This window comes from Chiloscyllium plagiosum, unplaced genomic scaffold, assembly GCF_037043375.1.
Source record: "Chiloscyllium plagiosum isolate Xiang-an unplaced genomic scaffold, Cpla_swu_hap1 HiC_scaffold_30, whole genome shotgun sequence".
Classification (NCBI taxonomy): domain Eukaryota; kingdom Metazoa; phylum Chordata; class Chondrichthyes; order Orectolobiformes; family Hemiscylliidae; genus Chiloscyllium; species Chiloscyllium plagiosum.
In genome coordinates this window covers 30,721,457-30,747,983 of record NW_028270168.1, presented here as the reverse complement: position 1 = coordinate 30,747,983, position 26,527 = coordinate 30,721,457, and the positions used below count along the sequence as shown (strand labels likewise).

At 39.6% G+C, this 26,527-nt stretch overlaps 1 protein-coding gene across 1 annotated transcript in view; it reads right to left on the bottom strand.

Annotated features, from left to right (window-relative positions):
- Positions 1-11,732, bottom strand: part of cap1 (CAP, adenylate cyclase-associated protein 1 (yeast)) — a 46,023-nt gene extending 34,291 nt beyond the window's left edge. The window contains exons 1-3 of the mRNA XM_043717735.2: positions 11,688-11,732; positions 5,251-5,355; positions 3,501-3,601 (exon numbers count right to left, since the gene is read on the bottom strand). Of these exons, the coding sequence (XP_043573670.2) occupies positions 3,501-3,601; positions 5,251-5,347 (198 nt within the window). The 5' untranslated portion in view covers positions 5,348-5,355; positions 11,688-11,732. The remainder of the gene's footprint in view (positions 1-3,500; positions 3,602-5,250; positions 5,356-11,687) is intronic.
- Positions 11,733-26,527: the final 14,795 nt, after the last annotated feature.

Sequence of the window (26,527 nt, the reverse complement as noted above, 5' to 3'; positions counted from 1 at the left end):
GGAAGATAGAGGAAACAAGACCTAGCAGCAACAGGGCCAACGTACAAAAAAAGTATAAAATCAAAGACAAATCAAAAAACAGTGCACTGGAGCATATGCAATAAGGTACACAATTTAAATCAAATAGCTGCAATGGAGTCTCATGTCTTTACAATTATGGAGACATGACTGCAGGGTTACCAAAGCTGGGAACCAACAGTATTCAATTTTTAGGAAGGAGTGAAAAAGTAAAAAGAACTGGGGTGGCATAGTTTGTGAAAGATAAAATCAGTGCAATAATGAGAAAGGATATCTGCACAAGAAATCCAGATGTGTAAATCACTCTGGACGAATCCAAGAAGCAACTGGAGGTAGAAAGCATTTGTGGGAGGTGCCTGTAATCCTCCTTACTGCTGGTAACGTAGGGGACAGCATTAAATGACAAACTGAAGATGCATACAAGGGTGCTTTTAATCATGGGTGATTTTAGTCTACATGTAGACAGGGCAAACCACATTAGCAATAATACTATAGTGAATGGAATGCAAGATTTTTATTATTAAAAAAGCAGCACATTGAGGAAACAACCTGGGAACTAGCTTGGACTTGATTTTATCTAAATGTTGATTTGAAAGGCCCTCAAAGGAAAATAACCATGGCTTGATAGTAAATGGGGTAGTCCAATTCAAATTGAGGGTCACAAATTTAAACAAAGGAAAACTACAAAACGTATGAGGGGCAAGCCGATTGAAATAGGCCTTTTTAATGAAGTTACAAAATCTAACAACAGATCAATGGCCAATTAAGAACAAAAGCATACATTGCAGTAGTTATAATGCACTTGTGTGAAAAAAAAAGTGGCCCAACTGCGGTTTATAAAACAATAGTATAGACCCAAAGAGTAAGGTAGATCCAAATAGAAAAAGTAGCGAGCCCAAGGATTGGAAGCAGTTTAGAATTCAGGAAAAGGAGGATTAAGACAGATTAAGAGGAGAAAAGCATGCAAGACAGTCAACTTGCATAGAATTTTTAAAAAGTGTACAAGGGTTTCTGCACATGAAAAAATATTAAAGATGACATATATAGGTCCCTTACAATTTGAAAGGTGAATGGATAGAAAAAAAGAGCACATCAATTAAATAACTACTTGTTATCTTCACAAGATAACCAACACAGAAATACGAGGGGAAACAGGTTTTAAGAAAGTCAAATGAGATAGCATCAGCGGATCTGGTACATTCACATTTTCAAACACCACATGCACCACAAACATCCACATGCACCCAGTCAATACCCTCAGGATCTTTTATATTTCAACCAAATTGTCTCTTGCTCCTTTCAAGTCCGGCAATCTCAAGCCTAGCTTGGCCAACCTTCTTCGCACGAGAGCATTCCAGCTATTAGTTTAGTCAAGCTTCTCTGAATATTAACAATGCCTTCCTATTGTTGCTTAAAATAAGGTCACCTAAAGTTTGAGAGAAGATTTGTAGCTCGGGTGCTCGTTGTTGTGGTTCTGTTCGCCGAGCTGGGAATTTGTGTTGCAGACGTTTCGTCCCCTGTCTAGGTGACATCCTCAGTGTTTCGGAGCCTCCTGTGAAGCGCTTCACAGGAGGATCCCAAGCACTGAGGATGTCACCTAGACAGGGGACGAAACGTCTGCAACACAAATTCCCAGCTCGGCAAACAGAACCACAACAAGGTCACCTAAAGTATGGACAGTACTACAGATGCATCCTCACTTGTGTTCTAGATAACTGAAGCACAACCTCTCCATTTTGTCTTGAATTCCCCTCATGATAACATTGCATTAGCTTTCCAAATTACTTGCTGGACCTGAATACTAAACTTCTGCAATTCATGCACAAGGACTGCCAAATTCCTATACAGCAGAGCTCTGCAATATCACTATTTAATATGCTTTTACTCAACATACTGAAACAGAATTTCATATTTCTCCACATTATATACTTTTTGTCCCAACCATGCCCATTTGTCTAGCCCATATTTCACAACTTGCTTTCCTACCCATCTTTTGACACCAGCAAATTAGGCAAATATACCCAGTGCCCCTTCATCCAATCATGGATTTAAATTGTAAACAGACTAGGTCCTAACATGAATCCTTGAACACATTACATATTATACCTTGTCAAACTGGACAAGACCTACTCACTAGCCTGCTTCCTAGTAGCCTGCCAATCTTCAACCATGCCACAATGCTACCCCTATTTAATATTTAAATCATTTCTATTTGCATTCAGTTCACCCATCTTTATTCGAATCATACATGCATTTGGTTTCATCCCTTCTGGTCTTTATAAATTTTCGTTTCACTTCCTATATTCTCTCTTAGTAAACTGGAGGTTACCAAAACTTCTGCTGCACTTCTTTTAAGTCCCACTTACCTATCAATCGATGCTCAGTGACGTACATTGACTCTTGGGCTAGCAACACGATTTCAGAATTCTCACCCACACTTTCAAATTCTTTTACAGCCTCATCTCTATACCTCTAATATCCCACACCCTACAAAGTTGTGCCATCTGCACTGCAATAATTCTGAACTCAAGCATCACCAAATTTAATAGATCCACCATTGTTGGATGTGACTTTAGCTGCCTAAGCCTTAAACTTGAATACGCTTTCCACTTCACCTCACTTCCTTCCTTAAAACCTACTTCAATGACCAAACTTTTGATCTACTGATCTGATCCCTCTTATAGCTGAATGCTGTATTGTTGTATAATGTCAAAGGTCACCTGACAAAAGGAGCAACACACTGAAAGCTTGTGATTTCAAATAAACTTGCTGAACTCTAACCTGGTGTCATATGTCATCTGACTGTCCATCCCAGTCCAACACTACAACCTCCACGTTTTATAATGCTCACATGAACTAAGTGTCTTCAAAGTATGAACTGAAATACAAATATTTCATTCTATTAAAGTACTACATAGATGTTCAATTTGCTTTATCAAACAACCACTTGGTGACACTATAATTAGAAGTTCAGGAACTACAAGGAACACTTTCATCCAAATATTTCCTTTTCTGAACACACCACTGATGTGCAGTGCCATCACTGCTAAGTATCATTTCTTGATAAACTAAAAATAATGCTTCAGCTTTTACAGCTAAAGCCAATAGACTGATCAACTGTGGTAGAAATATAATCATCTTCACAGAAGCCATTACATATTTTAAATGCTTTTCTTCCTTAGTGACATGGGATGACTACAGTCAAGGAGGAACTTTACAAGCCAGACTATTTAACAAGTGGGGTTCAACACATGAAAAAGCTTGATGCATTGCCCACCCCAACACAGCTATCATAGTTCAGTTAGTTTCTATCCTGCCTACTTTCCGGTGAGTTGGGAAGAAAACCAGATGTCATCACTAAGGTCTATCAACATGTGCTTATTCCTTTCCCCCCCCCCCAAAATACCCAGATCAGTTATCAGGAATTATCAAAATGACAGGGCTGCCTATAATTTGACAACTCCCTGAAAATAATTACTCACATGTTCTCCAACATCACCTCCAATCTCCTTGCTTAGTTTGTAATATTGTGCAATTGTTCCAACCAACATCTCATCAAATGCCTCTACAAAGGGAGCAACCACTGCATAAAAGAAAGAGACACCATACAGGTAGATTATCATGTGATTGTAATGCAAAATAAGAATCAATTCATGCACACAAAATTGTTCAAGATCAAAAGAATGCATGTTACCCTATAAGGATACATAAAGGTGATATCAATGAGCTGATCAGTGGCAAATTGAATTTCATCCAGCTAAGTGTGAGGTAATGCACTTGGGCAGGACAAACAAGGCAAAGGAATACCTGAAGGGTATGACCATGGGAAGCACCAGAATCAAAAGGACTCTGGTGTGCATGTTCACTGGCCCTTTAAGGTAGCAGGACAGGTAGTGTTTAAGAGGCATGTAGATTAATTGTTTTTGAATCTGTCATCCTGTTCCCCCCCCCCCAGTCAAGGCAAAATGCTCAGAGACAGTGTAGTTTTACCTCCTCCATCTTTATTTCAGGCCCTGGAGGGAGAGAGAATGATTGCCCATGTGCAGATACATGAGTTCATGGTCTTCTCTGGAAGTACAGCTTCTCAATGAATTATTAGTCATTTTATATGGAGAAGCATTCAGATAAGACAACATACATATTGATTGTAACAGTCACCCAATCAGCGAGTGTCAATAGTAAAGATTAAGCCATCTGCCATTACACAATGAATAACTGACTTCACATAATGAATACTTTTCACCTTGTTAAACTGACCTTTCATACTGAATGCTACCTCATCTTGTTAAATGGCTCTACATAAAATGCTTTTCCACCTTGTTAACCCATCACCCTTGCCGCCAGCAGCGTATTGTTAACTGCAAGTTCTTATCTGAGTCATGCTCAGCTGAACGCCTTGTTTCACAAAACTCAGAACTCTTTCCCTACCTGCTTATACCCTATACATATTCTCAAATCAGCCAAGGTACAGAATTAAGAGCAAGGAGGTAATGCTGGAACTGTATATAAAAAGTTTGTTAGGCCAAAACTAGAGCAGTTCTGCAACACAAGACAAATGTGACTACACTACAGATGCTGCAGAGTAGAAATTCCACAATGTTGCCTGCAGTGGAGTTTTAATAAAGGAGAGATTGGATAGACAGATTGTTTTCCTTGTAGCAGAGCAGACCAAGGGGGACATGATTGAGATGTATAAAATGAGGACGACAGATAGAGTGATAATGAGGCCTGCAGATACTGGAAAGTCAGAATCAGCAGGTCAGGCAGCATCTGAGCAGCAAGGAATCGAAGGCATAACCTTTCATCAGCATTGGTAACAACAGGGAAAATGGGAAGAATGCTTTCCCCCCCTTTGTGGAGGGATCAATGATCAAAGGCACAAATTTTAAAATGTTAAGGAAGTTTAGAAGGGACATTAGGAAAAGTACTTTCACCCAGATGGTGGTGGAAATCTGAAAGTAACTGCCTGTTAAGACAGTAGAGGCAAAAATCCTGAAAATATTTAGATGTATAATTTCAATGCCAAGGCAAACAAAGCTATGAGCTAAGTGCTGGAAAATGGGATCAGAATAGTTAGATGCTTGTTTTTGACCAGTGCACACTCAATGGGATAAAGAGCTTTTTTCTGTGCTATAGCCCTTTATGACTCTAAGCTTTCATAGACCATTCAAATTCTATGTCAGAACAGACAATTTTAAATAGTTTCAAGTCAAAATACTTGTTTGCCATTACCATCAGATCCACATTCTGCATTTCTACTGGATTCCAACGTCTCCAGTCGTAAAACAGCTTTCTCCAACCTTTGCACAAGGGCGTCCATGTTTGCCATTGTTCAACCTAAAAAAAATACAAAATCAATAAACATGACCCAAACATCAAATTTAAAAAGACTACTTTAAGGAGGAGTGATTCATGCGTGGAATGAACTTCCTGAGGAAGTGGTGTATGTGGGTATAGTTTCAATATTTGAAAGACATTTGGAAAAGTACATGAATAAGAAATGTTTGACAGGATAGGAGCTAAGCATAGGCAGGTGGGAGGAGTTTAGTTTGTGATTATGGTCTGCATTGACTGGTTGGATTAAAGGGTCTGTTTCTATGCTGTATGACTAACAGTACTGGCGTTGGATAAGCAATCTAAAACTGTAGTGGAGGAGTCAAAAGCGACGAGGTAGAGTGGGTGCCATCAACACAAACCTGAAAGAAACACTACCTTTGGATAACGTTACCAAAAGGAGGAGAGGAATGAACACTGGACAAAGTCAGAAAAAAAAGACACGTCTGACATTGTTCAAGGATAGCTCCACTGCACTGGGCAATGGGGATCACTGGAGAAGTGTGCTTGAATGTGTCAGATACAATGCAAATAATCAAATAATAAATAGCAGCAGTGCTCAGTCACAGGTGGTCAACTATTGATTTTAGTCAGAACCATTACTATGTTACTGCAAGGGTGGACACCTGTTTGAACAGATCCATTTAGTGCAAATTGGGTAGGCAACACATTAAACTCTCAATTGTCAATGTCCACTTTAAAGAAGTGACTATAGTGTGCAACACCATAATACACAAAATGCTTTTCATTCAACTAGTTTGTGAAAGGTAGGCAGCTATCACAGATGGAAGCTTTCACAATGTTGGTCAATAAGAGAACAGTGTCAAGGTTTGATGCTCAACAGTTGTCAGAATTGGATCAAGAATAAGATGTCAGTCATTAACAAGTCATTAAAATGCCAGGAGTGAGGACCCCTTATAGTTCCAGATCAGTTTAAATTACAAGTTTTGCGGATCTCTACATTCCTCAAACTGTGAAGTCTTGAGTGCTGTTAAGCCACATCTCATTACTCTCGGATCACTAATTCTTCAGAAAAGTATTGATCAAATGCTCAAATTTGATTTAAAATTTCACAAATGTCTCAAATTTTTACAAATTCCAAACCAAGAGACTTGGACACTTCCCATTATACCATTTGTTAGACTCCACACAAACCTAATTACATTTAAATTGTTATTTTGGTGGGTACCACCAATCCAACATTATACAAAGAAGGAAAAATTTAGAGTTTATACACAAGTTCAATAATTACTCAGGTTTTTTTTAGATTAGATTAGATTACAGTGTGGAAACAGGCCGTTCGGCCCAACAAGTCCACACCGACCCGCCGAAGCGAAACCCACCCATACCCCTACATTTACCCCTTACCTAACACTACGGGCAATTTAGTATGGCCAATTCACCTAACCTGCACATCTTTGGACTGTGGGAGGAAACCGGAGCACCCGGAGGAAACCCACGCAGACATGGGGAGAACGTGCAAACTCCACACAGTCAGTCACCTGAGTCGGGAATTGAACCCAGGTCTCTGGCGCTGCGAGGCAGCAGTGCTAACCACTGTGCCACCGTGCCGCCCACCGTTCCTTTAAGTTCCACCGCAAAATCAACTTCACATTCCTACATCTTTCTTAGTTGATGCGATAACAATTTCAAATCAAAATCTGATCACAAATTAGAACACTACTTATATGGTTCCAGAAATTGTAAAAAAAACTGCTCAAGTTCAAGAAATAGATCCAGACCCATCAGTTTGTACATAGAGATGATCCACCAGACACAGATCAGGACTTTTAACCCCAGGGTCCAGGAGAACATTTCCAACTAATCAGAAGCCAGATCTGTCACATGCAGGATCATCCAGCAAGGAAACAGCTAAATAGCTTGTGACCTTTCAAGGTATTTGATATGTTAACTTCCAAGCATACCTGCATAATTTCCAAATCGGAATTATATGAAGGATGGATATGATTGCACTGGAGAGTAGATTCAGATTAAGAGAGTGATATTTATCAGTGCAGATTTGATACGCTGAAGGACCTCTACTGTCCCCAATGATTCAATGAATATCCACGCCAAGTGTTTGCATGAAGAAAAATTCAAAGCAAAGCTCCATGTATCACAGCCCCCTGAAATATTCTGCATTACACTATCCCCTTGCTCGCCAAAAAAAATTTAAAGCTGCCTTCATGCTTCAAGTAGCAGGGGATTCTTACATAGGCATCAGAACTGGATAGACTGATTTAATTCTCACCAACCCAAAAGAGACAAGGGCCATATGGCCAGAACTATTTCTTCACCAAATGAGTTGTTTTAAAAAAAAACAAGGAATTTAATGGAGGTTTACTGAACTCTTTGGCTCCCCTAATACCTGGATAAACTTTAAGTCTACTTGGCAGGCAGAAAGGAAGTCACTAGTGACACTACTCATGGGAAAAGCACATGACCACCATACTGGTGGATTTTATTACTCAACTCAATTCAGAAATGGTCAATGTTGAGACACATGTTGGTCTACAGTTAGTACTGTCAAGAAACATATGGTATAGAAAGATGAACCATCTCTGTTGGATCAGATGACCCCAGAGCCAGAATTTTCAGGACTGCAACATATACGACCTTACACATGTAAACATTTGGAACTCATTTTATCAAACAACTGATGCTAGATAAATTTGTTATATTTCGAAAAATAAATATATTTATTTTCGATCAAGGCACAAAGGCTCACAGGAGGTTGCAGTTCAGCCATGGTCAGTTGGTGATCTATTTTGAACTTCACCTCAGTTATAACTTTAGTTCTTGACTTGATGAAAACACATGCCATTTTGAAAGAGGAGGGGCATGAATTCAAGAGCAACAAAACCATACCGTTAATGAAATGTTCACTTTCCAGTGAAAGTTTGCATTAATGATTTGTTTCTACAAACTGAAGAGTTGCTCTTCAAATGAACAGTTTAATTTTTCAGAGAAACTACGAAGTTTTGTGGACAGAGGCCATAAGATGGACGACAGAACAATTTGTAAAGGGTCAGATAACTACTAGTTTCTATGATCTCGTCAGGGAATATGCATACTAAACATGCTCATACAGGAGTTATTACAAAAGTGTGTTGCATTTGTTTCACAATTTAAACTCCGCATGAAGTGCTATCAAGTCAAATTAACTTTCATTTTGGTTCATATCTAAGCTTCTGCTTTGCTCAATCTAGGCTGTCTTCAGCACAAGTTACAGAAGAGTACTAACAAAGTGCTCATAGCCTCAAAAGAACTGAATTATACCAACTGATTATTGATTTTCTTCCAAAGGCCAAGGGCCATATTTTACTTTCCTATTGCAATGCTATTCTGTAAACTGTAAAATAAAGCAAACAGGCTGAAGTTTTATTAATCGGAGAAATTAGTAATGCCTGCAGTATAAAGTTCAGTATGATCCAAGCAATTTTAATTCTGCTGGCTGACCTGTTAATAAGTAGATTGCATGATATCACTCTCCGCTGATCTCTTCTGTTGCAATCACAAAATACAATGGACAACTCAGAGCATAATGTTCTACAAAGAACAAATTCAAATTCATAATAAAGGCAATAAATCTGTTGTAATTTGGTGATAAACAGAATGTTGGCCTTGCCATTAATGTCTGCACTCCTTTTTGAAAAATAAAGACACCAATTCTAGTTACCACTTTAAAATAGGTAATATAATGTATGGAAAGTGATATGATCATGCCTCTGTCTCCAATATAATTACATATATGGTTCTTATCAGAATCAAAGTCTGTAACTGTATCATCCTTACATCTGCTTAAAGTATTTCATTGAGGAAATAAAAGACTTGTAAAGGCTTAAAAAGTGGGTTACATGAACCAATTTCAGCTAAACATTCATCTTAAAAAGTAGCATTTGAACTGCTTTCAGAGCTTCTGTACCATGGTATTTTCCATTTACCATATGTCTAATTATAACAGTATAATTGACAACACATCCAATTTAAACTTTTTGGCTTCTGCTAGGAAAAGTTAAACTGCCTGCTCGTTTGAACAGCAATTTTACCACAATTTGTAGTATTGAATTATCAATACTATATGTGTAGCAAGTTTTATCTTGAAAGTAAATGTTTCTTAAAAAGATACAGTTTTGTTGTTCTTGATTTCATGCCTCTCCTCTTTCATCATGGCACATGCTTTCAACAAGTCAAGATAAGTTATAATTGAGGCAACGTTCAAAGTAGACCACCAACGAAACAAAATCTACCACAAGGCTAAACATACTGGAGACTGCTTAAATAGTTAACCAACAGTATGGGTAGGACCACTAGACAAGCCATTCAACAGCACATATTTGGATGAAGTAAATGTTTTGCTTTTTTGAAAAAGTCAAAGAATGCCCCAAAGAGTAAGCTTTCAGCATTAAAATACTTATCAATACACAAAGTATTGTCAAAACTAATGAAACCAAAATAAAAGATCTTTAATACATGCAAATTACTCAAAAGGCTAATTAACCCTACAACCCACCCTCCCATCCTGGCACCTTCTCCTGCCACTGCAAAACCTGCACCCACACCTCCATCCAAGGCCCAAAAGGAGCCTTCCACATCCAAAGTTTTACCTGCACATCCACTAATATCATTTATTGTATCTGTTGCTCCCGATGCGGTCTCCTCTACATTGGGGAGACTGGATGCCTCCTAGCAGAGCGCTTTAGGGAACATCTCCGAGACACCCGCTCCAATCAACCACACCGCCCCGTGGCCCAACATTTCGACTCCCCCTCTGCCAAGAACATGGAGGTCCTGGACCACCTCCACCGCCACTCCCTCACCACCAGACGCCTGGAGGAAGAACGCCTCATCTTCCGCCTCGGAACACTTCAACCCCAGGCATCAATGTGGACTTCAACAGTTTCCTCGTTTCCCTTTCCCCCTCCTCACCCTAGTTCCAAACTTCCAGCTCAGCACTGTCCCCATGACTTGTCCTACCTGCCTATCTTTTTTCCACCTATCCACTCCACCCTCCTCCATGACCTATCACCTTCATCCCCTCCCCCACTCACCTATTGTACTCTATGCTACTTTCTCCCCACCCCCACCCTCCTTTTGCTTATCTCTCCACACTTCAGGCTCTCTGCCTTTATTCCTGAAGGGCTTTTGCCTGAAACGTTGATTTTACTGCTCCTCGGATGCTGCCTGAACTGCTATGCTCTTCCAGCACCACTAATCCAGAATCTGGTTTCCAGCATCTGCAGTCATTGTTTTTACCTAATTAACTATAATTTCCACTCAAGTAGTTTGCATGAAATGTACAACCCACAATTCATTTTTAATTCTACAAGTTCTCACATTTGCCATTAAAACATTCCTCCTAAATGTTACATGCCAGCTGCAGCAAGTTAGGACAAGCAAAGTATAACCAACTCTTTCATAAAGGTAGAATTTTCAATCTTTGTTACTTTGCTGCAGCAGCCTAAACATTCATGCTATAATTTACACTGCATCCTGTGTGTAGGTTTTAAACAAAAAACTCTTTAGGAGAGATTCAAAACTTAAGTCATTGATTCACAGTAATACCCCCCTCAAGATATAGTACATTCCAACTGAATGCAGACATTCAGGAAAAGAAAACCACAACTGAAAAATAACCACAGGATGACACTAAATCCATTTCTAAAAAAAATTCAAGTTTTCTCATACTTTAAATTTTTTTCAGGAACTTTTGAGTTTTAATGATCTTATACATTTACTTAATTGCAAGGTCACCGTTAAATTTCAATCTATTCTGTCCAGGACACAGCTCGTAGAGTTAACACCTCCTTTACACCATCACCAGATGCATCTTAAAATGTATTTGGAAAAATCCACACAAATCACTGAACAAATAGTTAAGCCTAGTCTCACAGTCTTCAACTTCCAAACATGATCAAAACATTGCTAAATCAGCAGAAGACTACCGTTGTCCAAAAAGAAAGGCTAGGACTAAAACAAAAATAACCGCTCCTTGTGACTCACCCAGCCACAAGTCAAGAAGTCAAGTAAGCAACAACTCCTTCCAGCAACGATTTAAATCCCGAGTGTATAAATTATTTACATACCCCCATTTCACACACACCTTCCTGTCGTCATGGAAACCCCGGCCCTACCCCACAAAGCCCTCCCTAGTCATGTACCTGAAAACGTAAAAAAAAACTCAGAACACGACCACAATAAAGCGTACAGAACCGAAAAGAGAACAACAGCGACTGGTACATACCCACTCGCGTTAAAGAAACTAAATCTTACAACAAAAAATGCATTCGAACAAGCAGTGCAGTACCCGAATGCTCCCCACCCCAGTCACTCACCTGAGATCGAACCGCTCTCGCTCCTCCAAAACCGTCGCCGGAAATACCGCCAATATCCCACAACACCCAGCGCCACCCCGGACCCAATTTCCGCTATCGCCTAATAAGGGAAAAAAAAGGCCTTTCGGCCGGAGCGAGTAGAAGATCAGAGCTCAGTTATCGGAAATAAGAGGAAAGATCATCTGAGGAAGTAAGAGGAAGGGGCTGTATTGACTTTATAAACACATACACCATTCTTCATTCATTGTCGAGGTCTTTTTTGTTTCATGACAATTTTGACAGTGTTGAAAGTTGTCTGGTTAACATCTACGTTTACGTGATTACAGGTTTCTTCTAATCTTAACTCTCATCTATTTCTGTTTAAATATTCCTCCGCCCTGAAAGAGCAAAATACAACAGCAGATTTTTTTAAAGGATGGCCACCTTGTTTATTTTTGCAATTTCTTGATTACTCACGATTTATGTTTTACTGAAATGCAATATTTCCACATGAAACAAAAGTATGGGTAAAACATTCGTGTCAATTACCTAATTTGTTTTTCTAAGATAGAAGGAAAGATGTAAAAGGTACCTAAGGGGCAACTTTTTCCACGCAGAGGGTGGTGCGTGTATGGAAGAGCTGCCAGAGGGAGTGGTGGTGGTGGTTGGTACAATTACAGCATTTAAAACGCATCTGGATGGGTATATGAATAGGAAGAATTTAGAGGAATATGGGTCAAGTGCTGGCAAATGGGACTAGATTAGATTAGAATACCTGGTCAGTGTAGACGAGTTGGACCAAAGGGTCTGTTTCCGTGCTGTACATAGAGTCTCTATGATTCTAAGTAAGAACTTACTAAAGTATATTCTGGATGACTAAAATCTACAGCTTTCTCACCAGGTGTTTAGTATGCCATCAGACATACTGACTGTTTAGAAACCTAATGCTAAAATGAGAAACGAGCAGTTATAAAGAGGAAAATGTATATAAACAAAAAAATACATTTCTCTGAATGATTCATGTTGCACTTGTGTATTGAATAATTAGTTTTACTGACTTGATTATAGCATCTAGTAGCTATGAATGATTGAAGGCAAAGATTAACTTACCATTCTAAAGAAACCGTGTTTTAGTTTTTTTTTTCACAAGGTAGACAAGCAGGAGGCTGGGAGAACGCAGCAAGCCAGGCAGCATCGGGAGGTGAAGTCAACGTTTCAGGTGTAACCCTTCTTCAGTGTCCTTGGATTCCAGCATCTGCAGTTTTTTTTTGTCTCTTAGTTTTTTTTGTCTCTAACTTAGTTTTTTTTTACAGGTGTGGGTTATGTGCATTCTAAGGATGCAATGTGAGGGACACTGCCATTTTAATTGAGATTTATTCAGTAGAATACTAAATATGAAGAAAATTCCATAAAGTGAACCATAAAGATAATCAGAAACATAAATGACTTGAATGATCAGTCAAAATATGTACAACAAAAAAAATTTAGATAATCAGACACTAACTGTTGGCAACTTAAAAACAACAGTATTTTGAGTACACCCAACTTTATCTCTTAGTGCCTCCAATGTTTCTGGTGTCATGTGTTTCATGTTAGACTTCCAGTAGGCAAAAAAAATACTCTAACTAAACAGCCAAAGTGCTGCTACCCATTTCCTAACTTGGAGAAAGTCCACTCACCCACCATTCAAGGTACTCAATGATCCACATTGGCTCCTGATGCAACAACACTTTTATTTTAAAGTCCCATCTTCAGCCTCATCCCTTCCTTTCTCTAGGATCTCTGTACGCACCTGGTCTGGGCTTTCTGCCTCCCTTCTTTTAATTGTCCCCCTTTGGTAGCAATACGTGTGGTTACTGGGTGTAAAATTCTAGAACCTCTCATACGTCTTGTCTCTCCTCCATTAAGGCAACTCTTAAAACCAACTTTTTCACTTGTCCTGATATCTTCACTGTCCAAGTGTCAAATTTTGGAACATTCCTAAAGTTAAAGGTGCTAGATAAATGCAAGTTGTTGATGTTGTTGCAAAATAATAATCTGCCAAACATGATCAGCAATTGATGAAAAAAAACTATGAATTCAGAAATGACGCAACTGATTTCATAACACTTTCAAAGGAAATTTTAGAAATACTTCAAAAGTAAAATTGCATTAATTTATTGCCAAAAATTGTGGAAAGTTGTAGGCAAGCCCCTTGTTTCCACAGTCGGTGCCATACTTAAAGCCCGGCTATGCATCAGATCATAAGATTGTAAGACATGGCAGCTGAAGTAGGCCATTCCTCCCATCGAGTATGCCACATCATTCAGTAAGTTCATGGTTGATCTAATAATTTTAACTCCAGGTTGTAAGTTTGCTCGCTGAACAAGAATATTTGTTTTCAGACATTTTGTCACCATGCTAGATAACATCATCTGTGAGCCTCCGGTGAAGGACTGGTGTTCTGTCCCGCATTCTGTTTATGTGTCTTGGTCTGTTACGGAAGGTGATATCATTTCCTGTTCTTTTTCTCAGAGGTTGGTAAATGGGGTCCAAATTGATCTGCTTATTGATGGAGTTCCGGTTTGAATGCCAGGTCTCTAGGAATTCCCATGTGTGTCTGTGTTCAGCCTGTCCTAAGATGGATGTGTTGACCCAGTCAAAGTGGTATCCTTCTTCATCTGTGTGTAAAGATACTAGTGATAGTGGGTCATGTCTTTTGCTGGCTAATTGGTGTTTGTGTATCCTGGTGGCTAGTTTTCTGCCTATCTGTCTGATGTAGTGTTTGTTAGAGTCCTTGCAGGGTATTTTGCAAACGACATTTGTTTTGCTGGCTGTTGGTGTATAGGGTCCTTTAGGTTCATCAATACCTGTTTCAGTGTGCTGGTAGGTTTGTGGGCTACCATGATACCAAGGGGTCGGAGAGGTCTGGTGGTCATCTCCAAGGTGTCTTTGATGTGGCTATAGTTAATGGGCATGTGGTGTTTACTTGTTTGGTTTTGTTGTTTAAGAATCGGTGGACTGTGTTTATCGGTTACCCGTTGTTCTTGAACAAACCGTTTAAGTATTTTACTTTTGCCGCTCGTAGCTTTTAGGTGCTGCAGTGTGTTATGGCTTGTTTAAATAATGTCCTGATACAGCTCTGTTTGTGGGTGTTGGAATGATTGCTTCTGTAGTTAAGTATCTGGTCTGTGTGAGTTGCTTTCCTGTAGATGCTTTCTGCAGGTCTCCATTAATTCTTTGTTCTGCTGTGACATCTAGGAATGTTGTTCTCCTCTTTTGTAGAATTTATGCCATAAGGATGTTGTTGATGTTATAGGTTTCCTTTAATTTGTTCCATTTTGTGATGACAAAGGTATCATCCACATAGGGCGGCAAGGTGGTTCAGTGGTTAGTGCTGCTGCCTCACAGCACCAGGGTCCCAGGTTCGACTCCAGCCTCGGGCGACTGTCTGTGTGGAGTTTGCACATTCTCCCCATTTCTGCGTGGGTTTCCTCTGGGTGCTCCGGTTTCGTCCCACAGACCAAAGATGTGCAGGTCAGGTGAATTGGCCATGCTAAATTGCCCATAGTGTTAGGTGCATTAGTCAGAGGGAAATGGGTCCAGATGGGTTACTCTTCGGAGGGTCGGTGTGGACTTGTTGAGCCGAAGGGCCTGTTTCCACACTGTAGAGAATCTAATCTAATCTCTAATTTTATAGTGGACCCAAAGTTTGGGTTGCTTTTTGGGGAGGTTGTTCGATTGAGTCTCTGCATTACTGTTTCTGCTCAGAGGCCTGATATTGGTGATCCCACAGGTGTTCCGTTGATTTGTTTGTAGGTCTTGTCATTGAAGGTGAAGTGAGTAGTGGGGCACAGGTCTACTAGCTTGAGGATGTTGCCCTTGCTGTTGAAGTTGGTGCTGTCTGGTATTTGTGTCCTTGATTTGTCTAGTAGTGCGGTCAGTGTTTCTTTGGCCAGGCTGATGTTAATTGATGTGAACAAGGCTGTTACGTCAAAGGAGACCATTATTTTGTCCTCTTCTATTTTGGTGTCTTTGATGACGTTCAGGAATTCTTTGATAACATTAGGAATTCAGGATCACAACTATATTGAAGAAGCTTCCTAAATCAAGCAAAATTAATAAAACAGATCTCCAAAAAATGAAACCTGATGGACCCAACACACCTTGCTTCTTCGGATTACCTAAGGTACACAAACTCAGACCCATCGTCTCACTCCCTGGCACACCAACACACAGACTAGCAAAAGAACTCCACCGAAAACTGAAATACCTAGTAGAAGACTCTTGCCACTCCATCCATTCCACCCAAGAATTCATGAACGTCAAAGACACCAAAATAGAAGAGGGACGAAATAATGGTCTAATTTGATGTAATAATGGTCTCCTTTGCTCACTGGTCCTAGACTCTCATAAGGCAAAACAACTTCTTGTCAAGTCCCCTAAGAATCTTGAATGTTATTACTGTTCTAAATTCCAATTAGTAAAGGCCCAACTTACTCAACCTTTCTTCATAAGAAAAATCCTCCATAACCAATATCAACCCAGTGAACCTTCTCTGGGCTGTCTCCAATGCCAGTACATATTTCTTTAGAGAAGGGGACCAGAATTGTTCACAATATTCTACGGTTAGTATAACTAGTTTCTTGCACAGTTTTAGCAAATTCTCTCTGTGTTTATACTCCATTCCCTTCAAAAATAAAGACCAACATTCAATTTGCCCTCTCTATTACCTGTTGAAATCGTAGGCTAGCTTTTTGTGATTTATGTGACTTATAAGGTCGCCCAAATCACTGTGCAGAAGCTTTGCAGTCTTTCTTTCTCCATTTTAATAACATTTAGCTCCTCTATTCTTCTTGCCAAAGTATATAACCTTACATTTTTCCACATTATGATTAATTTACCAAGTTTGTTCACTCTTTTAACCTGTCTATATCCCTCTGCAGATTCTGTCATCCTTACCACTTGCCTTTTCACCTATTTTTATGCCATCTGCAAACTTCATGAATATATTGAAAATAATGGTGGCCCTTATCACAGGGAAGAAAGATAAGGTGGTGTGGTCTGCCACAAGCTGCATAGGTAACAACTTTGATACATTTGTGGGTTGAATTTGAGAAATCCCACATGACTCTCCAGTGAATCCTCAGAAGGAGTCAGCAGTATAACATTTCAGCTGTAACCGTGACAGTTCAACTGGCCACCCACGCTTTGGAGTTGCAAGTCTCATTTCTAGCAGCTGGTATAGTTCTGTGACATTTGTCCCAGGACATCCTCAGTCTGCAGCAACACTGTGCCTCATTCATCTGAAGGAAAGGCATTGAGGACGATAAGACTCCGGATCTCCTGTATGCCTTCCTTTTGACGGCATCCTCAGCAGTGCCCTCTTCATGTGGAGGCTGTTCAGCAGCTGCAGGTCCTGGATTTTCTGGCATGTACATTCCTCCTCAACTTCTTTGTGCCTTTCATTGGACAACTGTGACAATTGTTCCTGCTGTGCCTGAATCATTGGCTACATAGGTTCAATAGAAACAGAACAGGTTCTTGGTAATGTAAGCAGTTAATATTCACATCACACACAAATGACCGTTTACCATAGTCTTCCAGAGAGTGGGACATGGATTGATTGATTTATTGTCATGCGTATGGAAGTACAGTGAAAAGCTTTGTTTAGAAGCAGTACAGGCAGATCATAGTAAGCAAGGTTTTAGAGATCAAAAAGACTTGGTCAAAGGCATACAGGTTACATTGCAGAGGGTGTGTGCTAGACGAGATCAACATTAGCAAGATCAGTATTATTTTGGAGAGTCCACTCATTAGGCTAATAATGACCAGGAAGAAGCTGTTCCTGAACCTGCTGGTGCGTGTTTTCCGGTTTCTGTATCTTCTGCCTGATGGAAGGGGTTGTAGGAGATCATTGCCAGGGTGTGATGCGTCTTTGACGATGTTGGCAGCCTTGCCGTAGTTTCTTATGGTCCTGGGCAGAGCAGTTACCATACCAGGCTGTAACACACCCGGACAGTATGCTTTCAATGGTTGATCTGTAGAAGTCAGTGAAGGTCCTTCTGGACATGCCAAATTTCTGAAGTCGCCTGAGGAAGAAGTTGTGCCGGCTTGACTGTCACATCTATGTGGGAATGCCTTTACATAGACTTTTGATGTACTGGACTTTATTCTGACATATGAAGTATAAGCTACGTAGTACAATTACAGTAAGGATTTGTAGGTGCAATATGATTACTGCAGCCTTGACCCTGCCCCAATACCATCTATGTTGGCAGAATTGCACATAACAGCATGTTGGCAAAATCTTACAGTTCAAGGGGAAAGGAAATAAACTCCACATAATCCAGAATGTTGTAGGCTACACATTGTCTTTTTGAATTGTGACTCATAGTTTACATTTTTCAGTTTGCCAATGATTAATTCTGCTTCACAGAGATGACTTCAGATGAGTTTGTAATAACCAATGACACGGTTACGAACATGATTTGTATCACACATAGTTGGACACTACAAGATTTTCACATGTAGGGTATACAATGATTTACAGGGGCTTAAACTGTATTGTGTAAGTGTCTGATTAATATAGTTACTCAAAGAAGGGACTCTCATTGGTCATACGTAGAGCCTGCATGCAAAGAGAAGAAATGAACGCTTACTGCACCCATTCGACTTGAGTGCTGCAGCCATTTTCCATTTCGGATGAGAATGAAAGCACCACAGGTTGTACTTCCTAGAGTGAGTTGCATGCTGACCACAACAGCCCTTAAAATCAGAATTGCCACTTGTTCATCTAAATACTTTAACAGCAGTGTTGTCATAGTTACTGAACCCTCTGTAGCCCAACATGATGCCTCCAATCCCCATAATTGACTTTCTCAACTTCCCATCCAGGTGGTGGCCCCTAATAAACCCCTTTACATTCACCAGGTCTGATCATGATCCCTGACCAACTTGGAAGAACATTTGCACTGAGTGACTGGATTCCTGACAGAGTCTGTGCAGTTTTTGCATTCACTTACTGCTAATCTCTGGACTGGGCCTATAGGACTGGCCATGGCTCATTCTTCAGACTATGGTGATATGGAACCTCTGACCATGTCTACAAGAAATGGCCAGTTGACTGTATCTAAGTCCTGGACTGAGATTGGATGCTACCCTTGACTGATAGTCCTCAGCGAAGTCCAGGGGAACAAACAGCCTCGCACTTTGAATCGTGGTCACATAAAGTGTATTTGCTGCATAAACTGCTGGCACATGGTATACATGTGACAATGACGTAGCACAGTGCTGAACAGCGACACCTCCACCTCATCACTGCTGCCAACTAAAGCAAACTGTCTAGTTTTGTGTATGCATTAAATGGCAATGCAAGACAAAATTATGATGAACCCTTAACTTCTGAATGAGGTGGCAAAATGCCAAAAGAAGCTGTGAGCAACTAAGTAGTGCAAAGTGAGTAAGGATTAACCAAGCAAGCGAAGAACCTTGTGATATACCACTCCAATGAATGAGATGGGTGCCTGTCCTTGCATGCTAAGTGGCCTAGCAGCAGCATTACAATGCAAGGTGTCATTGTGCTTCAAAACGCAGTTTTAAAGTGGAGAACTGCATTCTAAGTTAGTCCAAAATGCACCACGATAATGCAGTGGGTGCACGTCCAATGCCACTCTCTGTGGATGGCAGGTGCAGACAATCACTGCCCATAGGCCGTAGCCAGAGATGTTTTGGAACCATTGGCCAAGGTGGAGGCCAAGAGGAACAAGCAATGAGCTAGAGCTGCCAGATATTTGCCCTTACTTTCATGATAGGAATTGTCACTGTCTAGTTCCTCTCCATCATGAGAGAGAATTGAAAATTGTATACATATTAAGTGACATTAGAATACAGACCAAGACAGTGCCAACACATGATGCCTCTTTAAACTGCCTCCATGCAGCCAAAATCTGTCAATATGCCTAAAATGTCACTATTCTATCTGCCTCCTCACCTCCTCAATGAGACATTCCCCATGTTAAAAAAAATTACCCCTCATATCTTTTTTAAACTTATCCAGAGAGATTTAAAAAGACACAAAGGGGCTTTTTTAAAAACAAAGTATAGTGGTTCAAACGTGGAATTAACTTCCTGAGAAAGTAGTGGATGTGGGTACAATTACAACATTTAAAAGACGTTTGGATAAGTTGATGAATAGGAAAGGATTAGAGGTATATGGATCAGCAGCAGGTAAGTGGGACCAGTTTAATTTGGCATTATTGTCAGCATAGATCAAAAGGTGTCTTTCCCTGCTGTATGATTGATTATTTTACTTCTGTCGCAGATTTAATAAACATATCTACCCTCATAAAATGACCTCAACTGTCCATTCTATCACGCCTCTCAATTTTGTAAACGTCTAATCATGTCACCCATGCTTTGACGTTCAAATGAAAATAAATGAAATTTGTCCAATCCTTCCTCATAGCTAATACCCTCCTAACCAGGCAACATCTGGTAATGTTTCTGGACCCTCTCTAAAGCTTCCACATCCTTCTGGTAGTGTGGCAACCAGAACTGTACATAATATTCCAAATGTGGCCTAACTGAAGTTCTATACAGCTGCAATATGACTTGCAAGTTTTTATACACTATGCCCCAATTAATGAAGTTATATGCCTTCTTGACCTAATCCATCTGTGCTGCCACCTTCAGGGAACATCTAGATCCTTCTATGTTGATGCTGCTAAGGGTTTACTGTATACTTCCCACCTGCATTAGATCTTCCAAAATGCACCACCTCACATTTGTCCAGATTAAACTGTGTCATTTCTCCACCCTATGTCCTGCCATATCTTCCCCCAGTCTTTGCGTTGTCCATAAACCTACTAATTAGGCCACCTACATCGTTCTCAGTTTTATATGTATATGTAAACAAGGTAATAATGAGATGTAATGCATACAAATAAGCCTCTCACCACTCACCAGCAAGATTCTCAGCTTGCCATTTAAACCTTGGGTGTGAAAATCAAATATTTTCACTTAACGTTAAGAGTCTAATTTTTCTGAACTTACCAATATTTTCCTAATTGAATCCCCATTGCCCATATCATTCAGGAGCTGAGTAAAAGAATAGGGTCACTTTCTAAGATACAGGCTAGTTTCTCAAACCCAGCTAAAATATATTAAACATTTAGCACTGGCATTAATGGTGCATATAAAAACAGCAGAAAATCCAAGGTGAGAAAATGTAACTGCATAATCTTCCAGTTATGTTTTTCTTTCTTGGGATAAATGTTTGAGATAGAAGAATCCCATTGGGATAAGTCAATTAGTAAGTCTGCAATGTATTGCCACTCTTCTCAGCAGTATCAGTGTGTTGACTTCCTCCACCAGCAAACCACAGTACAGACATTTGAACAAGGAACATTAATCAATTTGGTCCTTGGCCCAGAGTAAGATTAAGGCAAATCTGATTTTATCTTCAGCTCTATATTTTTACATATCCCTGAAAATCTTTCATCCATGATAATCAAAAAGTAAATCTCCTTAAAATGTTTCAAGATCCTGGATCCATTAAGTTTTGAGAAAAGATTTTCAAAGACACTCATCCCTCAGAAAACAATTCCTTCATCTGAAAATGGGGACCCCTTATTTTAAAAATTATAACCCTTAGTTCTAGATTCTGCTACAAGACGAAACATTCTTTTGACATCCACTCTGTCATGTCCCCTCAATCTTATATATTTCAATTAATTCACCTCTGATTCTTCGAAACAGAATTAGCTACATGCCTAGCCTTTCCTCAAAGCAATCTGCTGCTTCCACTTATTGGTCTTTCAATATTCACCATTCTGCTTCCAACATATTAACATCCTTCCGTAAACATGGTAACCAGCACTGAACACGGTATTCCAGATGCAATCTCACCATTGCCCCATTATAACTGAAGTTCTGTACTTTTGCATTCAATTCTCCTCTCAATAAAACCTAACGTTATCTTAGTTTTCATGATTACTTGCTGTACCTGTATACTAACCTTGTGACTCATGCAGGAGGACACCAGATCTCTCTATACTTAACAGCTCTGTAACCTCTCATTATTTACATAATATACTTCTTGCGTTCCCTCTGACACAATGGACAATTTCACACCTTCTGACATTGTACTCCATGGCCAGACTTTTGTCCATTTGCAACCTATCATTTTGGAGGCTCTTTCTGTCCTCTTCACAATCCACTTACTTTCCTATCTTCTGTCATCAGCAAATTCAGTTAGTATACTTTTGATACCTTTATAGAAGCTGTAAAGAGTCGAGGTCCAGCATCAACCTGTGTAGTACACTACTTAGGACATCTTGCCAGCCTGAAAAAGATCCATTTATTCCTGCTCTCTCCTTTCTATTCGCCAGCTAATCTTCTTTTCACGCCATATGCTACCCCCTACATGATGAAATTTAATTTCCTGCAATAACTTTTTAATCAAATGCCTTTTGGAAATATAAGTACAATGTATTCGTTGGTCCCCCTTTATCTACAGTACAAGATATTTCTTCAAAACAACTCCAATAAATTAAACAACTTCCTTTTGATAAAACCATGTTGGCTCTGTCTGTTCATTTCAATCATGTACTGTATTGTAACATCTTTAACAATAGCTTTGAATATTTTCCCAATGAGAAATGTTAACTTGCCTGTAGTTTCCTGCTTTCTGTTTCCCTCCCTTTTTTAATGAAGGAGCTACATTAGCTGTTTTTGATCTGAAGGAACCTTCCTCAAGTCTAATGTGTTTTGGAAAATCAAAACCAACATATCAATTATCTTACTAACTACTTCTTTTAAGACCCTAGGATGAAATCCATGAGAACCTGGGACTTGTTAACTCAAAGTTTTAACAATTTATTCAGTGCCACTTCCCTACTAATTGTAATATTCCCAAGTTCCTCCCTCCCAATTTCAGATTTACAGCTATTTCCAGGATGCTACTCCATAATGAAGACTTATACAAAATACCTATTCATTTCATCTTGCCTCTCTATCAACTATTAGCAATTCCCCAGATTATTTTTAACAAGTGTTAACAAAGTAAGAATTAATCTGAAGAAATGTTTTACGTTTTCATATTTTTGGCGAACTTTCTCTCGTACTCTCATTTTTCCTTCATTAATATTTTAGTAATTCTTCACTTTTTATATTTTGCCCAACCATCTGATCTATCACCTATCTTTACACAATTCTGTCTTTTGAGTTTGATATCACCTTGGACATTTTTTTTTTTTAAAAGTTAACCATGGATAGCAGATTCATCCCTAAAAGTTTCATCAGATAGATCTTGGTCCCCATCTCAATTCTCCCTTTCTACAGTTAATAGATTACATTGAGATATGTAGTAATGAATGTTAGCATTCATCCAAATGTTTGAGAGCTTGGAGAGTAAGTTACTCGACATTGGAATCTAGTTTTACTGTTCTCACCTAATGAATGGCCCATAACAGGCTGAACATCATCAATGGCTAGCAACTGAATCAATGTTTTTAAGTCATTGAAATTAGAAATTCACTAGAGGCAAAAATTATAGATTAGCCATATGTTATGACTTATTATAATAATAAGCTTGAAACTAATAAGGATAAAGCAGCCTGCTTATTTGACACCACATTCAGAAATATCTAACACTAATGCTTGTTAAAAGCTATGTACCATCTACAAATATGCTGCTGAAATTAACCAACACATTAGATAGCTTGTACATCTATGAATACACTTCAGAAGTGCAAAGTGCAGGAGGTAGATGGGATTAGCATCACCTGAAGGTTTTCCTCCAAGCCACTCACTATCCTCTCAAATATCAGGTTCCCCAGTGTTGCTCAAAAATCCCTAATGGCTTAACAACAGCAAATGGATTACAGTTTTTTTTTAAAAAAGAAAGCTGCTCACCATCGCCTTCTGGAGGCAAACTGAAGACGGGTAATAAACACTAGCCAACAACACCTACATACTGTGAATTAATAATCCTTTTTCCTTCATCGCAGGTTGGTTTTATCAGAGTTTAATTGCATGAGAGCAGGCAGTTTGACAACCTCATTTAAGAGGCTGTTACATGTGCCCCAAGGGGCATTCTAGTGTATGTTGCATTGTTATGGTGTATGTGACTACTGACAAACCCAAAGTCACCTGTGGATCATTGGTAGCATTCTCTGCCTGAATCCTACTCCAGAGCCACACACATTATCCAGGCTGATACTGCAGTACATTACTGAAGTATTACACTCAGGTGCCATCTTTCAGGTGATATGTTTAACTGAGGCACCTTCTGTAAGCTGAAGTCAACATAAGATCCTGCTGCCATAGCACCATGATGATTAGAGAAAGCTATTCCTGGTGTCATGGCAATTTTAAACAAAAATCATTCACAGGAAGAGGGTGGTGCTGGCTCAGGTAGCATTTAATGCCCATCCTAAGTGCCCAGAGGGCAGTTAAGAATCAACATGTAGCATTGCTGTAGGTCTGCAGTCAGATGCAGGCCAAACCAGGTAAAAATGCCAGTTTTATCCCTAAAGGATTTTAATGAACCAGATGACCATTCCTGAAGAAGGGCCTGTGCCCGAAACGTCGAATCTCCTGTTCCCTGGATGCTGCCTGACCTGCTGTGCTGTTCCAGCAATAAAGTTTCAACTTTGATCTCCAGCATCTGCAGACCTCACTTTCTCCTCGAGTTTTCCCCCAGTCAATCGACAATGGATTTGTGGCTATTAGACGACTCTTTCCACATTTTCTTACTGAATTTAAATTCCACTATTGGCAGTGGCAAGATTCAAACCCAGATCCCCAGAACATTCCTAGGTCTCAGGATTAACAGTCTAGTGATAATAGTATTAGACCATTGAATAGTGTCAAATAAAATTAGTAAGCACAGTACAAGGCCACCCCACAAAATACTAGTTGTTGTCTCTATGATAAACTCAGAAGCAAAAGTGTAGAAAAAAAGAATGACAGGGAGAATTGCAAAAGTGTAATTGAAGAGATCGACGCGGTCTTATTCAGGAGAGTCTCTGGCAGAAATTAAAATGGTACCATCCACGAGACAAACCAAGAGATAGTCTCAGCCAAAGTGTCGACCAAAGGGCAGATGACACATTTGGTGCCTGTTCTTTGGTTACAGCTATTCAAACGGAGGACATTAAATCAGCCCTGAGAAGAAATTAAATATATTTACAGATGCATGGAGGTTATAGGGATAGTTAAGTCACGACCGTGAAAGATCTTCTCAACACCCAAGTCAGTTTGAGACAAAGCACAAAGAAAGGAGGCAGTTACTAAAAACAGACAAGTGACTCCTGCCAAAGCTATTCTCTATCATGTTTTTTTCTGCCGTGTATCTGATGCATAATATGCAAACAATCACTGAATACCCTGCTTTGGATAATCTGTGACCCCCCCCCCCCCCCCCCCACTTTTAAAAACATACTTGGAGGTTCTAGATTTGTTTTGCATCATCCCAGCCATCTTCAATCCAGCTCAGATTGGCAAAAAGCAGCCAAAGGGGATGTTTATTAAGGGACTAGAGTACAGGAATAAAGTTTTGTTTAGATTAATTGTATTTTGCTTTAAGACACCACATGCAGAATGTTATGCAGCTTTGGTCACCACCTTTTAACAATGTTGAAACAGACAAGGGACTTGATAGATTGACCAATAGAAACAAAAACTAAAACACAGTAGTCAAGATGAGGGCCTGATTAATTAGGAAAAATTATAATTTTTTTTTAAAGTTTGAAACATGAGAATTCTCTAGTCCAGAGGTATGTGACTGCTCCATTGAATACAAAGGCTGGAACAGGCATAGTTTACATCAACATGGATGTGGGGACTATATGACAGAAGTGCAGCTGAATCAAGATTAGGCATGACCAAGTTGAATAGTACAGTTGATGAGTTGTATGATCTACCACTTCTCATGCTCTTGAGAAACTGGAGAAAACCAACCATCCAGTTACAGAATAAAGGATAATTGAGGGTGCACAAAGTTATTGGAAAAATGAATGAAATCTCATTGCAGGACTTTGAAAAGTGGGTTTTAAGTACAAAGCCAGTTTAATGGGATTGTGATGGAGGATCTACTGTGCATCATACTATGTTTAATGAAGGAGTTGGTAGACTCAGTTGACTGGACTGGTAGTGGCATTCTGCTGTTAGTTTGCAATGCAGGAGTTCAATTCCCAAACTAGCTAAGATTACCATGAAAGACCCACCTTCTCAAACTCTACCCTTGCCTGAGGCACAGTGATCCTCAGGTTAAATCCCCACCAAGCATCTCTCCAATGACAGCACAGGTTTTGGTACATTAGGACTATGGCAACTTTATATTTTACCTTAAATGTTCTGGAATTTTAGGCATGAGATATAATTTTCATACTTTGTAGACTTTTTATGTGGGGGGGGGGGGGGGGGGGGGTGCTGAGAATCCACTTCTTAGTGGGATTAGCTAAAGCAGGAACATAAATCAAGATCAGACAAGGGCAAGACATCCTTAGTTTCCCAAGTATGCTCTCAGCTCCATCCATCTTACTGCCCCAAATCTCCATCTAAAAAGGTCCATCATGATAAGTGAATACTGGCAAGACATTTTAGGTGAAGACTAGCTAAGATCAGCTAATTCAGATTGCATTCTGCTGGTTTGTGGTTCACCTAAATTTACTATTATATAAAAACTTTGTTTCACTGTAGACATAGATATTGCTTGGTACAATTGTCAGCCAGGGATCCTATTGCAACACACCATTACGACACACAATAGAAGAACAAAGCATTCGTTTTTCAGCTGCTCGCAGATATCATTTTCTTGACATCTTCCATACAATTGGTTCAAAAACTGAAAACAAACAAAGATGCAAACAGAAAAC